The 17812-nt window shown below is 41.9% G+C and overlaps 1 protein-coding gene and 1 long non-coding RNA gene across 2 annotated transcripts; one reads left to right on the top strand and one right to left on the bottom strand.

Annotated features, from left to right (window-relative positions):
* Window positions 1-1644: 1644 nt before the first annotated feature.
* On the bottom strand, window positions 1645-10247 carry NDUFAB1 (NADH:ubiquinone oxidoreductase subunit AB1). The gene is made up of 5 exons (XM_077141544.1): window positions 10036-10247; window positions 4201-4323; window positions 3243-3330; window positions 2457-2556; window positions 1645-1806 (listed from the first exon to the last, which is right to left on the bottom strand). Exons 1-4 carry the CDS (start codon window positions 10201-10203, stop codon window positions 2465-2467), a joined length of 471 nt encoding a protein of 156 aa, XP_076997659.1. The 5' UTR covers window positions 10204-10247; the 3' UTR covers window positions 1645-1806; window positions 2457-2464.
* Window positions 2318-10827, top strand: LOC143667367 (uncharacterized). Its single transcript, XR_013168010.1, has 3 exons — window positions 2318-2365; window positions 6007-6064; window positions 10724-10827. It is a non-coding gene; the product is annotated as an uncharacterized LOC143667367 (long non-coding RNA).
* Window positions 10828-17812: the final 6985 nt, after the last annotated feature.

The following is a 17812-nucleotide window of genomic DNA, read 5'->3' as shown; positions in this document are numbered from 1 at the left end:
TCTTCCCCTCCCCAGATGGTGAGCTCCTTGAGAGCTGAGGTATTCTTGTACTCAGCTCCTGACAGAGTGCCCAACACTTGGTGGGTGCTTGTTTCATTGAACAAATGAGTACAATTGCTGTTTGGGGGTCAAAGGGAGAAGACTGATGTGGCTGATGGAGAATGGCTGTAGACGGGTCAGAACCAGGTTTTGACAGACCTCATAAGCTGCTCCCCTCACAAAAAGAACTTCCGCAAAAAATCCTACAATTTACAAATCATCTAAGATATTGTTGGGAAGCCGGTAAAACTATATGCATGTAATTCCACTTAATTCTCTTTTCTTATTCACACACTTTGGAATGATATATTTAGCCAATTCACTGTCTACTCATCGTGGCACTCATCTCCCAAAGAACATTCCAGCAAGTTCTTGTGGTAGTTTGAACACCCAGATCCTAAATGGCATTACCAATGAATTATCTGTATGTATGATTCAGCAAGTTTTTTCCATCAGGACTCTCATCTACAGAAAGATGTGAATGGTCATTTCACTACAGGTGTATGGTTTTAGATGTTGGTAAACAGTCATTTTAGTGGGAGTACTACAAGTCTTTCCAATTTGGGGCAGAAACAAATGTAGATGAATTTCTTGGCAAAATGCATGAATGTGCAGCTTGCCATGGGGTTGAAATATCCAGATAAAGAACTTGGGGAATATCACCAAAATACCTCAGATGTTAAATTATGGTACATTCTAATCAAAGGAATCATATGCACCCTGTTTTGTTCCTATTGGATTCCAGTGCCACTCAAACTATTTATTGCTGAATAATGAGGGGTACATGGGTAGTTCAGTGGTTAGAATGCCCACCTTTCATGCGGGAGACCTGGGTTCAATTCCCTGACCATGCACCCAAAAAGGAAAAAAAAAAAAAAAAAAACCAATGAGAGAAAGCTGTCTGCCCACTATGGCTAGAATCATTCTAGAGTGACACAGAAGAACTGGTAACTCTGGCTACCTCCAGGAAGGGGAGCAGGTGTGACCACTGAACCACCATATCCTCAGGCATGAGATTTCTCTGCTGGTCTTAAGGACACACAGCTCAGTCCCTCCTCTTGACACTACTTCTTACTATAGGCCCTTGGTTCCCCTCCCTCCTACAAACTAGTAGTTTCAGTAAAGAGTATTTTGTGACTTCTCCCTCAAAATAAATCTCTTTAAGGGTGAGGAAATACACATGCATTATGTACATCAATCCCAGAACCTAACACAGTATGAAGAATAAAAGGGGAAAAATGTATGACAAACAGATACAATGCCAAACTAAATTTCCAGGAGGATAGAGAGCTGCTCACCCTCTAAAATTATTAAATTCTATTAATTCATGGAGCGATCCTTAGGAATGCAAAATTAGTCCCATATGCTGGTCTCACATAATAAACTCATGGAAAAAAAAAAACTTTTTGAGGACAAAAGTCCTTTTATCACACAAATTTCTTATACTGAAAGGGGAGGAAAGAAACATAATACTGCTAGAAAAGCCAAATAGTTTTGATAAGCATGAAAACCAATGACCAAGACAAATCTTTAGAAATATAAAACAATGTCAATATGAAAAGGCACTTTATAGACATTACTGAAAAACTGAAGGTTGAGAAAATGTTGGTTTTACAGATTTATTTTCAAAGGGCAAAACAATTAGACACTTTAAATAGAAATCCAACAGAATTAATCTGTCAAAGTCAGAAATGATGGCGAAATGCATTCTCACATCCTGATACTGGTCAGTATCATCTGAGTCTTCTCTCATTGAAGAAACATGGTCTAGTAAAGATAAAATTAAGTTTAATGTGTCTTTTGGTGTATTGTTACTGAATTTAATCTAAGATCTTTGAGGTGCTAAACCCAGAGTAACTAAAGTTACCAACACAACAATACAGTACTTAAATTTAAAAAATATTTGACTTACACTCTTCAATTTACCCTTACAAAAGCCCCAGGTAGGTACTAGGGGTTATCCCCATTTTACATATAAGGAGTCTGAGGCTAAGCAGCCTGTCCAAGAGCAGGGTGGCCAAATGTGGCAGAGTGAGGAATGAAACTCAGGCTCTGACTCTAGAGCTCATTGTCGTGCTCATGTGGCATAGCTGCCTGATTAAGAGCCAGGTCATCATAGATACCTGGGTGGCTGGGCTGGGTACTGTGGAAGAAAGAGGTGGGTCTCCAAGACTCTGCTTTTGCAAGGAGGGCTGACAATCGAGGGAGTCCTGTCCAGGAATGAACTGCCATCTCTCAACGATGAGGATGATCACTGGGCCAGCCCCCTTAGTGTGCAGGGACCCAGAAGGGTCCTGCATCCTATCTTATAACTAGCTACAATCAGGTATTTCCATCTTCTTTTGAGTCTTGCTTATTGAATAACCACACAGACAAATTTTATGGAAAACTTCATTCTGTAAAGGCAGATTATTTACCTGATATTTTATTCATATACATCCTTCTTATCTGCAATGTAATCTACAATTTCTTGTGGACACATTAATTTTTCTGCATCTATATCAGGAATTTCAAACCCTAAAAAAAAATGTACAAAAATGTGTGAGTATAGAAAATCATCTGTAACAGCCACAAACAAAAATTTTCTAACAACCTTTAGAATGTGGGTGAGCTGTGTTCTAGAGAGCATGTATACTGTATTAAGTATAATGGCTGGTTTTGGTGTATTTTCTTTTTTTTTTTTTCCTGAGAGGAAACTTACATATCATAAAACTCAACATTTTCAAGTGCACAATTCAATGGTTTTTAGTATATCCATAACATTATACAGCTAAAATTATTATTTCCAGAACATTTCATCACCCCAAAAAGAAACCCCATACCTATCAGCAGTCACTCCCCATTTCCCCTTGCCCCCAGCCCTGTAACCAATCATCTATTTTTGGATTTGCCCATTCTGGACATTTTATTTAATGTAATCAAACAATACGTAGTCTTTTGTGCTGGCTTATTTCACTCAGCCTAATGTTTTCAACATTCATCATGCTGTAGCATGAGTCAGTGCTTCACTCCTTTTATGACTGATAGTTAACGACCATGATTTTTGCCTTCACCTGGTGGTAATCAGTTGGGGGAGTGGGTTACATATTTCTATTAATATTTGATTCAAATTCCAGTTCAGACTCCCAGCATCTCTTTCAGTTTAATCCACCTAAATCAAGATTCACAATATGCAGATCCAAAACTAAGTCTGAGTGTGTTACCAAATTCGTCCTCCATGGCCATGATAATCTCCACTTGGTCCAAACTGTCTAAGCCCAGGTCTTTCATAAAATGTGAATTTACTGAGAGCTGCAAGAAAGGAAAACCAAGCACAAAAGTCAATCTGTTTGCTTCCTGAGATAACAACTCTAATACAAATGTGAACAATACAATCTGATTATATAGAAAACCCTTCTTTTAAACATAGAGTCTACAGCTATTGAACCTGTGTCTCAAGGTACCTGATGTGCTTTCTGTTAGTTCATCCAATCTTGTTTTGAACTGGAAATTGATACATACAAAGCCCATGGTAGATTTCACTTTACATATTTTACTAAGATCTTTGGTAACTGCTCCAAGTAACATCTGAGAGGGTTTGGTTTTTCGTGCTTATTGACAACTAAGACACCACCACCCCTTATAGTAGCATTCATGTTCCTCAAGAATAGAAGCAAGCAGCTCCAGACTCCAAAGAGTTTATCACCCTGCCTTTAATTTAGACCTCTAGATCACTAGGAAAAATCCTTTAAAACTCACACCAAAACCAAACTGTTCCACTCACACAACAGATTCAATTATTAAAGGAATTTTTTAATACATCATTATGAGAAAAGTTCAGTTAAGTTTAAAAACCAAGGTACAGAACAGTGTTTATAATATACTATAAACTTTCTACCATAGTAAAAAAAAAACTTAAAAACTGTGTTTTTAAAAAGGGTGGGAGATAAATCACATAAATACATATACTGTACATACACACGTATCTGTGTATGCATTATCTTTTATCTATATTGAATATCTGTGGAGAGATATACAAGAAGCTGATAACTGGCTGCCGGCCAGAAGGATAGCTGGGAGCTAGGGAGATTTTTCACTGAATAGCCTTTTGGAAACTTGAATTGTGTACCATGTAATTAAAATACTCATTTATTTTTAAAAAATTAAACCACCATCAATTACCTTTTCTGGATCAATCTTATCATAGAGTTTCAAGACGTAAAGAACACGGTCCTTAATTCCCTCTAATGTCAAAGGGGGTGCTTCACTATACTGGCGGCACAAGTGTGTAACTCTACCTGAAACCTAGAGCAAGGGCAGGAAGAAAACAGTGTCATTTAACATATAGTGTCTCTAAATGAATGCACAAATTTGTAGATATCTTTCACAAAGATCCATCTTTTTTTCTGATTGTGGCCACTAGGACACACTGTGTCACAATGTTAGAGGCGTCATCATTGTCCATGCTGAGTAGTCTCAGAAGCCCTAGCAGTTCAGCAGTGTAGAAATAGCTTTCCTTTCCCCTCAGAGCCAGGACTGGTTCCAACTCCTTTGTTCAACCCTCAGGCTTTCTGGACACTCATGCTGCTCAGTAAAACTAACTGCTACCAAAACTGTCTAAGGTCAGAGCAGCCTCCATCTTTTTCATGGCATCTGCACCTCAATGCCTCTTAGAAGCTACTGCCACTTCTAATAGGCAGAAACCCAAGTCAAAATAACCACATGGGAAGAGCTGCCATGGCAAACTGAAAGGCAGTTTTCAAACTGAGGACTACATGCCAGAAAGTCTCATTTGGTCGCAAAGGGAATTACACTGACCTTGGCAAGGGCAAATGAAGGAGGCACACCAACCCCTAGAAGAGGAGGAAGCTTGACAGTTACTACATTCCAGTGTGTCTCACTTCCATGTATGCTGGCTTTATTGCCACCTGCCAAACCATGAACTTTTCTGATCTTTGCCACGGTAGAGTAGTATTTTAAAACACCTCTGATGTTCAATTAGATATATGGGTCTTTGACTTGATTAATTCACCAAATGGGTAATGAGCTAAACTCACGCATCAGTGAGCTTAATGATGTGGAAGGTACGATACAGAATGAGGAAACAGTTGTCTGACAGTGTGGCTCACCATGGAAGTCCTTAATCCCCAAGGATACCTTAAGACCACAGCTTGGGGTACTTAGCGTATTTCTCCATAGAAAGTAGTTTTGCTTGTTGGGGCTCAGATCCCTGAAACATTAAGCTAAGATCTACAGAGCTAAGGTCTATTTAAAAAGTCTCAATGAACAACACTGCAAACATCCACACCAATTCAGAAGAAACGCTTATCCTGCATAAAAACCAGGTCTTGAAATCAAGTATAGTCAGCAAGCTAAAGAAATTAGATGAAGAGTTTTATGGATCACCTTCAAGAGCTCTTAGAGGTTGCCAGTCCCTGTTCTTTTGGTCTACAATAGCCTTTCCTTTCTGACTATGGCATGGGTAAACAAGGCTTGATATGGTGAGATCCCTGGCCTAGTTACTGGCAACAACTAGAAGAGGTTTCCAAGCCACAGATAAAATAGAGAAGCAAAAAGGAGTAAAGAGAAGAGAAAGGAGAATAAATGAGTTAATAGTTGTAATGACAGAAAAGAAATCTAACAGGAAGTGGGTGTATGCAAATCAAGAAATGGTATGAGGTAGAACTAATGTTGAGGATAGAGAAAAGGGAAGGCAGAGATGTGCACAGCTACCAAGAGGAAAAGGAACAGCTATCCAAGTGGCCCCCGAGGAGTTCAGCATCTTTCCCAGGCAGCAAGGGTTGGCCTACAGGGGGTGATTAAAGGGGTCTCACTAAGAGACTAATGCCAATCTGAAGGGGGCAGTTGCAGTGGGGCCAGCAGAAGAGGCAGTAAAGTATAGTGGGTAAGACTAGCCTACATTTGTGTCCTGGCTCTGGCTCTTACTAGTTAGTCTTGGACAAGTTACTTAACCTTCCTATGTCTCAGTTTCCAGGGGGACAGCAACAGTACCAACCTCACAGGATTGTTGTGAGGCAGCAATGAGGTAAAAAATTTAATAAGCTTACAATAATACTCAGCACATACATAGTAAATACTATTTAGGATTATTTAGTAGGATAATGACCTTGGCTGTAGCATAGTTCCAAAGTATTTGATCATCTTCCTTCTGACCTCCCTTCCCTCCTTAAGTCCTCCCCTTCTGGTCTCGATTACCAATACCTTCTTTTCATTGTTTTCTTACTATAAGTCAGAGTATGCTACTGCTCTAAGTACTTTACATAACCGTCTCCTTTAGATCTAAAATAATCCATGAGATACATAGGAAAGACTATTGCCCCCATTTTACAGATGAGGAAACAGGCAGAGAAAGGTTATATATCCTGTTCCTAGGCTGCTTATGGGTTTTACAAATCTGCTTCCTGCTGCATCTCAGCCATTTGTTTTTAAAAAGGGGTGGGGGTGGGGGGTGGATACAGAATTGGGTAAACACCTCTGAAGAATGTTCCCAATAACCAACATGGGTCCTTTCTATTGTTGACCATTCTTCCCCAAGATCTACAGTTAACAAGTATGTGTGACATAAGTTGCCACCCACAGACATCAGAGAATGTACTGGGTGCAGGAAAAGAGTGGTTACCCTCTGAATTAGTAACTCAAATCCTATTAATTTTCACCTTACTTCCACTTGGGGTCCATCCTCTGACTGAGAGAACCACAGAGGAATCTAAAGCGATGGTTTTAATAGCCATCTTGACAGCTCTATAGAGGTTGCAAAGGCATTTCAAACTCAACTGTTTGGAAATGAACTCCATACCTCTGTCCAAAACTCCTGCTCACAGGCCTCCATTCGCTCTAGAGCACTGGGCTCTAGTCAAAAATCTCAGAACTAACCTCCACTCTTCCCATTCTCTTACCCCTCCTCACCTTCACTCAGTTACCGAGCCTGGCTGACTAGAAAGGTCTCATCTGTTTCTTTAAAAATCTTGCTTAATGTTTATTTGCTGTGGCCTACAGAGACAATATATGCATCTGTTCCTCAGTGAGGCATACAGAACCCTTCAAAATATGCTGCTATCTTCCCAGCTCCACTCCAGTCTCTCCCAGTCATAGACACCCTAAGTGCTGACTATGAGTATGTAGGATCTAAGTGCCAAGTGCTTCCTGTCTCTGCATATGCCACTACAGCCACCCCTAACTATTTGAGAAACTGCTGCCTTCAAGATCATGCTCACTGAGAGGTTAATGCACACTCTCCTTGCTTCTGCACTCTACATTCACCTGTTCCACATGTTGCAGTGTCTTCCCTTTATCTATTTACATGACAGTCTCAGGCAGCCTGTCAGGTTTAACTGTATTTTAGGCATTACCTGTGTGCCCAGCACTGTGCTATGGACTGGAAAGAATTAAGGGGTGGTCTCCACCTTCCTCAGAGAAGCTCAGGGTCTAATGTAAAAGAGCAATCCCCCCCCCCCCCCCAAAATAAAGGTCAGTCAAAGAGGTCATTTTCATTTTAATAAAATGTGGTAAGAGCCATGACAGCAGTATTTGTAGGCTGCTTCAGTAACAACTTCTCATAACATCCTTGAGAGGCAGGGAAGGAGATAACCAGACTTGCAGTGAGCCAGGCAAAGAATGGGGACAGATTATTCAGAGAGGAGGGTCAGGCCAAGAAAAGGAAAGGAGGCATGAAAGTATAGAGTCTGTGTGGGGAAAAAATGAAAAGGAGCCTATGTGGTTGCAGATACAGGGCACAACAGTACACTGATAATTGGCTGAAGAGAGGCAGGGCCTTCAAGGCCAAGGACTTGACTTACTGGGGAATGAATGATGTGGACAGACCTCAACTCTGAGTCCAGCCCTGTCATAGTTGTCAGTCTGGCTCTAGTACCCAAAGTGTTGAGCTTTTTCTGCACAAGTGGTTTGTCTTCATCTGGGTATGGGCCCCACAGAACCAACTGGAACTTCATTTTGTGTTCTAGTTGCAAAAAAGTTTTGATTAAGGGCCCACGGGATCAATTATAGACTTCCGGTCTCCATTTCAGGTCACTACCCTTGTTTTTCTTTTTTCTCACCTTCTTCTAATTTATATCATCTTGTATTTTATACCCAGAAAAGCTGCCGTAGGTCTTTTCTTTTTTTAAAGTGTATAATAAATAACAAGTCATTCTGGAGTTGGCATAATGGATGAATTTGAAGAGGGAAAACCTGACAGCAGGGAATGAGTGGAATGAGCAATAGTCCAGATGAGAGATGATGAATGGCTGGAGGTGGTTTGTGTACAGGCAATAATAGAAATTGTGAGCAGAAGAGGGAGTTCAAGAAGAGTGGTAAGAGAACTGTAAAACGCACAGATATTTAAGGATTGGACAGAGAAAGAGTCCAAGGACACAGCGTAGGTATAGAGAGGTAAGGGAAGAACCATGGGAAATAGTGACTTAACAGCCCAGGGAACATAGAGCACTGGGCAAAGAGCTGGCAAGTATAACATAAAGGCTGCAATGTCTATTGAAGACATGAGCTAATGTCTTTCTTTTGTATCCATCTCTGCATCTCTCCACAACTAGTGGAAGGCCTGGCACACAGAGCTATCCTTCAGTTATCTTTGAATGATAGGTATTTATTTTCCACTTTAATCCACAAACGATATATAGGAGCACATGGTCAAAACTATTTTGTAAATATAAATAAAATGATTCCTCTGCTGTATGAATCAAGCCAAGGTAGGGAAACACCTCCAAGCACCTTGCTACTCAAAACATGGTTCAAGGACCAGCAGCATCAGCATCTCCTGAGAGCCCAATGGACATGCAAATCCTCAGAGCTACTGAATCAGAAGCTGCATTTTTAGCCCAGGTGATCTGCCAGCACAGTCAGGTTTGAGAATCAATGCTCTAGGAATAGGAAAAACCACTTTGCAAATGTGTCTCAGAAATAAACACTGGGCTCACTGCTTTCTTAGTCCTCAACTACAAGCTGACATTTTAACCTTTTAATTCAACCAACAAGACTGTCCTATAAATTAATTCTTACACTGTCAATGAATGTCAACATTGGCTGCACAAAGAATCACATGGGGATTTAAAAAGCAGATGCCTACAAGTTCCACCTCTAGAAATTCTGAGGAAATTGACCTGGGCATCTTTATTTTTTATTCTAACATGCAGTTAAGATTGAAACAACACGTGGCCCATGACTTTGAAAAGGGGTTTCTCAACTTGACCTCGAGTCTGACCTATGCTGAAGCAGTAGTTCTTAATCATTATTGCACTTCATTCACCTGAGGAACTTAAAATAAAAAATTATACCAGGGATTCATTCCAGAGGAGAGAATCAGAATTGGGGTTGGGGTGGGGGGAGGTGATATTTTTTAAAGTTACCCAGGTGATTTGAATGTGCAGGTGAAGTTGTGCTCTATGGAGAGTTTCAGTCTCATAGATAAGAAAGCTAAATACTACTTGTTTCCTATTCTTGGTTCCAGGACGTCTAGAAACAGGCAAAAAAAAGATGCCATAAGGAAAAATTAGGACAGAAATTCAGGGAGAAAACAGCTCTGGAGAAGGCTGTGGACCAGTGTGCCTTAGTCTTTGCATATCATTGACCTTCTCTTAGAAAGCTACCATGGTTTTTATATTACCACTAGAGCTAACATATTCCAATATTTTGGGAGCTTACCAAGCACCTCGCTGCTGCTCCGTAAGGCAGAGACTAGTATTCCAATTTTATTCGGATTGAGGCTTAGAGAGGTTACGAGACCTAGCCAAAGTTTCAGTAAGTGGCAGCGAGAATTCGAACCCAGGGATCTGTGCTCTTCTTCGTAATCACTAGGCCACCCGCCTCGGGGCAGATGAGACAAGCGCCGTTAGGCAGCGGGGGTGGCAGCGAGCCAGACACCCCTGGAGTCACTCTCGCCTGCACCTGGAGCGGCCCCGTGGCCCCCGGTCGGCCCGCCCCCAACTCCCGAGCGGGCAGGGTGCCTGACCCCTGCCGGGCCCCAGCAAAGTCACCGCTAGTTACCTGCGCCAGCACCAAGACCGGCTGTGGAGCCGCAGGCCTCGTCCGGATCCCTGAGGGGCACAGGGCTGTGCTGAGCGGTCGGGCCGCACCTAGCGTACCGGCCCGGGGCAGCGGCGTGAAAGCCGCGGACAGGCGACGGACACAGGCTGAAAGGACACGAGCCGCCATGACTACGCCGACCCAGGATGCACTGCGCTGTTGTCTCAGGCTCAGATTTCTTTTATCGCGAGGCGCAGGGGCCGGACAGAGCCACGCGGTCGGGCGCCGCCGGCTGGGGCGGCTCCTGGCGGTACTGCGCCCTGGGAGCCGCGCTGCTCGGCCACGCTGGTTCAGAGGCCACAGGTGCAAAACTGCGCAGGTAGGGTCTTTCCCTAAAAATTAGTAGTTAACAGAGAAAGGTACTATTTTTACTTATCTGAAAGTTCTGAAATACATTTATATAAAGGTTTGATGCCGTGGTTCTCCCATAGGTATTCAGACTTATTTAATAAGTCAAAAACTCAGATGGTACAAAATAAGAATGTGAAAAAATAAGAATCAGTGTAAATATGTAAGACTAATAAATGTGGTATTACAATAAAAACAGGAACACGTTTTAAAGTTTGACAATGTATAAATAACACAGTTTAACAAAAATGGGAAATGGGGAGAAGTTGAAGTATTCTGCTTATTTGCTCCTATTTCTTAGTTGAAAGCCTAAGGATGTTGGTAGAAATTGAAACAACTCCCATCTCTGAGGACTGCCTGGATGAATGTAACAATGCCGTCGGTTTTTCTTCAGTTAAATTCAAGTAAACTTTTGTTAAATTCAAGTAAAATAAAATGTAATGCTTGTCATTTAAAGTAGAATGCATAGTATGATCACACGATTGTAAAATTATTTTATCTATGCATTCAGTAAAAATTATTGCGTAGATCTGTTATGTGCTAGTAGCTGAGGCTATCAGTGGACAAACCAGACTGTAGTCCAGTCTCCTGGAGTTTGCATTCTAGTGAGAAGAGATAGACAATAATAAGTAAACCACACACACCTGTCCCCACTCTCCCTGCCCCCCAAAACAACAACAACAACAAAACCCCAATCCTCCAGGAAGTAGTGATAAGTACCATGAAGAAAAAGAAAGCAGAGAAGGGGATAATGAGGGAGTTCAGAGCTCTTATTTTAGAAAGGGTGGGCCCTGAAGGTGTCTCTTAGGAAAGAATGTTTGAGCTGAGACCTTAATGGATCAGGGGAGGGAAAACAGAACCTCAAGAATCACTCTGCAGCTGGTGATGCCAACGAAAGTCCTTACAGCAGTGCTGGCAGTTCATGGCAGGCTTTTCCTGTATGCTGACTTCATCACGACCTCACTGTTTATTAGCAGTAAGAAGAGCAATTGTATCACCTCTTTGGGATGACCAAAGGCTGTTGAGTTGGCAGCCTTCCATTTCTGTGGAAAACTGACTGACTCCAAATCTCTGTTTGAACCTGGGACCAGGGCACATAGGATCCGCTTGGGTCAACAGTGACATGCCAGCTTCTGATTCCTCCCTCCAGGTCACACCCTGGAGTTTGGACAGATCCATAGTGGCGCCTGCAGAATAAGGGGGTATGCTCAGAAAGACCCTGATAGCCTACTACATCTGCTCTTTGCACTATCTCTTCCCCGTGACCATCAAAAATAATACATCACTTTGCATTTAAATGGTTTGTTGGTTGGGATAGCTGCTTTTACTTTTAGCAAACACATGAAGAGAAAATGCTAGCCTACATGGTCTGTAGGGTAAAAGGTATAATATTAAGATTGATGTCAAATCCTTAGCAGCTGGGGAAGATTTAAGAGAGGATATGGTACTTTTCTTTAACACTCTGTGTGCCATCAAAGGATGTTGTATTAGTTCGGGTTCTCTAGAGAAACAGAATCAACAGGGAACACTTGCAAATATAAAATTTATAAAAGTGTCTCACGTGACTGCAGGAACGCAGGGTCCAAAATCTACAGGGCAGGCTGTGAACCCGACGAATCCAATGGATGGTCTGGATGAACTCCACAGGAGAGGCTCACCAGCGGAAGCAGGAATGGGACCTGTCTCCTTTGAGTCCTCCTTAAAAAGCTTCCCGTGATTAGATATAGCATCACTAATTGTAGAAGACACTCCCCTTTGGCTGATTACAAATGGAATCAACTGACGTGATCATGACCTAATCCTATGAAATGTCCTCATTGCAACAGACAGGCCAGCACTTGCCCAATCAGATAAACAGGTACCACAACTTGGCCAAGTTGACACATGTCCCTAACCATGACAGTCCACCCCTTGTCAACTTGGCACCTATATATATATATCACCTTAAACCATACTTAATTTCCAAATGAAAACAAATAAGCACAAATTTTTTTCTTTTTCCTAACAATACTCAACTATCCTGCATATAACTGGAAACACATTAAATCTCTCCAGAATAGGGTGCAAATCCTTGGGCAACATTCATTCTTAAACTTGATATCTTACAACTTAAATAGTATAACATGAACAAAACAGCATTACAGTCCTCGTTTCTGTAACTGATCACGTGGTTGAAGTTCATATTTATCACTACCTTCTTCCACTACTCATCCCATGTTCCCTTTACCCTCAGGAAGCACTTCAGCTGACCGTGGTTCTTTGCCTAGTGGGGTGACTCAAATCTTCATTCCTGAAGTTTCAGAGCCAATAGTAGCCTTGCCTGGATTGTGTTGTTGCAGTTTTCCATTGATTTTAATCACAGGGCATGGTAGTACTAATAGATGCTGTATTAGTTAGGGTTCTCTAGAGAAACAGAATCAACAGGGAACACTTGCAAATATAAAATTTATGAAAGTGTCTCACGTGACCGTAGGAACGCAGAGTCCAAAATCCACAGGGCAGGCTGCGAAGCCGATGACTCCGATGGATGGCCTGGATGAACTCCACAGGAGAGGCTCACCAGCCAAAGCAGGAATGGAACCTGTCTCCTCTGAGTCCTCCTTAAAAGGCTTCCCATGATTGCATTTAGCATCACTAATTGCAGAAGACACTCCCCTTTGGCTGATTACAAATGGAATTAGCTGTGGATGTAGCTGATGTGATCATGACCTAATCCTATGAAATGTCCTCATTGCAACGGACAGGCCAGCGCTTGCCCAATCAGATGAACAGGTACCACAACTTGGCCAAGTTGACACCTGTCCCTAACCATGACAGATGCCCTAGGGGATCTCCTATATTCCAAGAAAACTCTTCTTTACCTCCATTATGTAGTTGCAGTCCGACGTCCTTCTGATAGTCAGGGTCAGTTACCCCAGACAATAATGTAATCTCCTTCTTGGCTTGTTGATCCAGAGGTATAAGTAGCCCAAAGTGACCAGGTGGCAACCTTAACTTCCAGTTCAGTGGTATCATTGTTGTTTCTCCTGGAGAAAGCACACCCCGTTTTGGAACTAAAACCTATAGACCAGCAGAGCTCAGGGTAGCAGGGACAGGAAGCAAAAATTTTCCTAGTGGATCACTAGGCGTAATAGTGAGTGGTACCACACCCATTTCCACCCCTTGGTTCCTGGACCCATGGATCCTGGTTATGGGAGAAACAGCACCATACAGCGGACGCTGATTCAGAGCATACACAGCTTCCTGGAGAACATTACCCCAGCCTTTCAAGTTTTTGCCACCTAGTTGGTACCGTAATTGAGTTTTCAAAAGGCCATTCCACCGTTCTATCAATCCAGCTGCTTCTGGATGATGGGGAACATGGTAAGACCAGAGAATTCCATGAGCATGTGCCCATTCCCGCACTTCATTTGCTGTGAAGTGTGTTCCTTGATCCGAAGCAATGCTATGTGGAATACCACGACGATGGATAAGGCATTCTGTAAGCCCACGGATGGTAGTTTTGGCAGAAGCATTGCGTGCAGGGAAAGCAAACCCATATCCAGAGTATGTGTCTATTCCAGTTAGAACAAATCGCTGCCCCTTCCATGAAGGGAGTGGTCCAATGTAATCAACCTGCCACCATGTAGCTGGCTGGTCATCTCGGGGAATGGTGCCATATTGGGGGCTGAGTGTGGGTCTCTGCTGCTGGCAGATTGGGCATTCAGCAGTGGCTGATGGCAGGTCAGCCTTGGTGAGTGGAAGTCCATGTTGCTGAGCCCATGCATAACCTCCATCCCTACCACCATGACCACTTTGTTCATGAGCCCATTGGGCAATGACAGGAGTTGCTGGGGATAGATGCTGACTGGTATCCACAGAACGGGTTATCTTATCCACTTGATTATTAAAACCTTCCTCTGCTGAAGTCACCCTCTGGTGTGCCTTCACATGGGACACAAATATCTTCATATTTTTAGCCCACTCAGAAAGGTCTATCTACATACTTCTTCCCCAGACCTCTTTGTCACCAATTTTCCAATTATGCTCTTTCCAAGTCCCTGACCATCCAGCCAAACCATTATCAATAGCTCATGAGTCAGTATACAAACGCACCTCTGGCCAGTTTTCCTTCCAAGCAAAATGAACAACCAGGTGCACTGCTCAAAGTTCTGCCCACTGGGAGGATTTCCCCTCACCACTGTCCTTCAAGGACACCCCAGAAAGGGGTTGTAATGCTGCAGCTGTCCACTTTGGGGTGGTACCTGCATATCGTGCTGAACCATCTGTAAACCAGGCCCGAATTTTCTCTTCCTCAGTCAATTCACTGTAAGGAACTCCCCAAGAGGCCATAGCTCTGGTCTGGGAAAGAGAACGTAATGTGGCAGGAGTGGAAATCATGGGCATTTGTGCCACTTCTTCATGTAACTTACTTGTGCCTTGGACAGGGCCCAGCACAAAATAGGCCCTTAATACGTCAATGGACTCAGATAGAAAAGCTGCTTCTTAAACCGTTTTCGCTAGCAATTTCTCATTCTTTCATTAGCCTGCAACTGTCCTCTCCACTCGCTATGGGTTATACGATCCTCACATCTAAAAGACAAAAGCAACCAGGAAAGCAATCCTAATCATAGTGATATCTGTAATGCGTTTTGCTTTTTTTTTTTTTTTTGCTGGACAGAAGGTGCTTTATTGACAAGTGGGGGTTCAGGTGTCCACAGCAGCTGTGATTGGATCTCACAGAAGGCCTGCTTCTCCACGAGTTTCACTTTGTATTTTTACTTGAACTTAGCTCTCTCCTAGTTTCAAATAGAGTATCTCCTCTGAATCTCACAACAACAAGGTGAGATCATATATTATTTACTTTATCGTATAGATGAAGCAACTGAGGGTCAGAGGCGTAACGTGACTTGCTAGGGGCCATACAGGTAGTAGATGGCGAAGCCAGGACTCAGAATCCAAGGTAAAGAAAACTCAATGGGAAGAAGTAATTTATGATTGAAACATAACTAAAGAAACAGGGTGATGTGAAGAAGACAGAAATTTTCTCACTAGAAATAGGTTCTCCGTTTTCCTCTTGGCTTTTTAAATAGGGCTGGTTCTGCCATATCTGACAGAATTGAGAACACACAATAGTCACACAAGTGAGCACTCAGCAGTGTGCTGAGCCCATTGGCAATGAGCCCATTGGGCAATGACAGGAGTTGCTGGGGAAAGAGGCTGACTGGTATCCACAGTCAGGGGCAATCATCCATATCTTGGGTGTTTGTTGAGACTTCCCTACCTCAAGGCTTCTGTGTTTGATCTGATTTCCCTAACTCTTAGACTTCTTGGATTAAAACTCTGGCTCCCAATATTTGTTTAAGGTCTTTCTCCAAACAGCCTTTTATCTTGATTATTAACAACAATAATGATCTGGCAGCCACCCTTTTTGAAGCCCTAACTTATTACAGGCAGGTTTTTAGTTTCTCAACAACTGTATGAGGTAAGTACTATTTTGTCCCCATTTTACAAGGAAAGAAATCAAGGGACAAAGTGATTAAGTAACTTGCCTAGTGTCACACAGCTAGGAAGTGGAAGACTGAAGATGAACAGCTTGACTCAGGACGCCTTTCTCTTACCATGACAGATGTATAGGCCTAAACTTTATCAGCTTCCTGAACATGTTGCCCCACAAATTCACCAGTTATCCTCTTCTCCCAGTCCACCTGCACCATTGTCTCATCCCTGATCCTCCCTGAGGCCCTGTACTGCCAGTTACTTGTTCTTTACATCTTCATCTTCCTTTCTTCTGACTCTATCCTCTTAGCCATCGATATGCCTAAGCTTCTCCTAAGAGTGGTTATACTAGAGGGCTATGAAGGATCAGTGAAGGCAGAAACCCCCTTCATTGATCCTTCATATCCCTCAAATATCACCATTCTTCTCATCCATTCACAGTCAAACTTTTGAAGGCATGATCTACTCGTCTAGTATCTAATTCTCACTTCCTAATCACTCTTATCCACTGAAATTAAGATTCAACTTGCCCCCCAACACTTACCACTGAAATTGTTTTCAATAAAGCCCAACACTAAATTTTTAAATTTTTATTGTGGTAACATAGTACAACATGATGTTTCCCATTTTAGCCATTTTTTCAGGTATACAATTCAGTGGTGTTAATTACATTCACGATGTTGTGCTACCATTACGACTGACCGTCTATTACCAAAACGTTCCAACACCCCAGACAAAAACTCCGCACCCCCTAAGAATTAACTTCCCATTCTCCACCCTTGCCCTTGGTATTCTATAATCTGCTTGGTGTTTATTCTAGTTATTTCTTTTAAATGAGATCATACAATCTTTGTCCTTTTGTGTCTGGCTTATTTGACTCAATGTGAGGCTGTCAAGGTTCACCCATGTTGTGGTGTACATCAGAACTTTATCCCTTTTTATGGCTGGATAATATTCCATGGTGTATGTGGAATATTGCACACATACAAACACACCATATTTTGTTTATACATTCATTGATGCCTCCACCTTTTGGCTGTTTTGAATAATGCTGCTGTGAACATTGGTGTACAGTATCTGAACCTGCTGCTTTCACTTCCTTTGGGCATATACCTAGACATGGGTTTGCCAGGTCATATGGTAATTCTAGACTTAAGGTTCTGAAGAACTGTCAACCTATTACCTGCAGTGATTGTAACATTTTACTTTTCCACCAACAATGCACAGGGGTTCCTATTTCTCTGCATTCTTTGTCAATGCTTGCTATTTTCTGTTTTTTTTTTTCTATTTTAATAATAGCCATCCCAGTGGGTGTGAAGTGATAGCTCATTGTGGGTTTTTTATTTTATTTTTTTAATTACCAAAAACACCTAACAAACACAGACATTCCTATTTTGATCATTCTGTTCTACATATATAATCAGTAATTTAAAATATCATCACATAGTTACATATTCATCATCATGATAATTTCTTGGAACATTTGTATCTATTCAGAAAAAGAAATAAAACGAAAAAAAATTTATACATACCATACCCCTTACCCCTCCCTTTCATTGATCACTAGCATTTCGAACTAAATTTATTTTAACATTTGTTCCCCCTGTTATTAATTTTTATTCCATGTGTTCTACTCCTCTGTCGACAAGGTAGATAAAAGGAGCATTAGACACAAGGTGTCCACAATCACACAGTCACATTGTGAAAGCTATATCACTATACAATCATCTTCAAGAAACATGGCTACTGGAACACAGCTCTGCATTTTCAGGCAGTTACCTACAGCCTCTCCATTACATCTTGAATAACAAGATGATATCTGCTTGATGCCTAAGAATAACCTCCAGGATAACCTCTCCACTCTGTTTGGAATCTCTCAGCCATTGACACTTATTTTGTCTCATTTTACTCT

This window comes from Tamandua tetradactyla, chromosome 23 (genome assembly GCF_023851605.1).
Source record: "Tamandua tetradactyla isolate mTamTet1 chromosome 23, mTamTet1.pri, whole genome shotgun sequence".
Lineage (NCBI taxonomy): Eukaryota > Metazoa > Chordata > Mammalia > Pilosa > Myrmecophagidae > Tamandua > Tamandua tetradactyla.
This window is presented reverse-complemented; position numbering and strand designations above follow the sequence as displayed.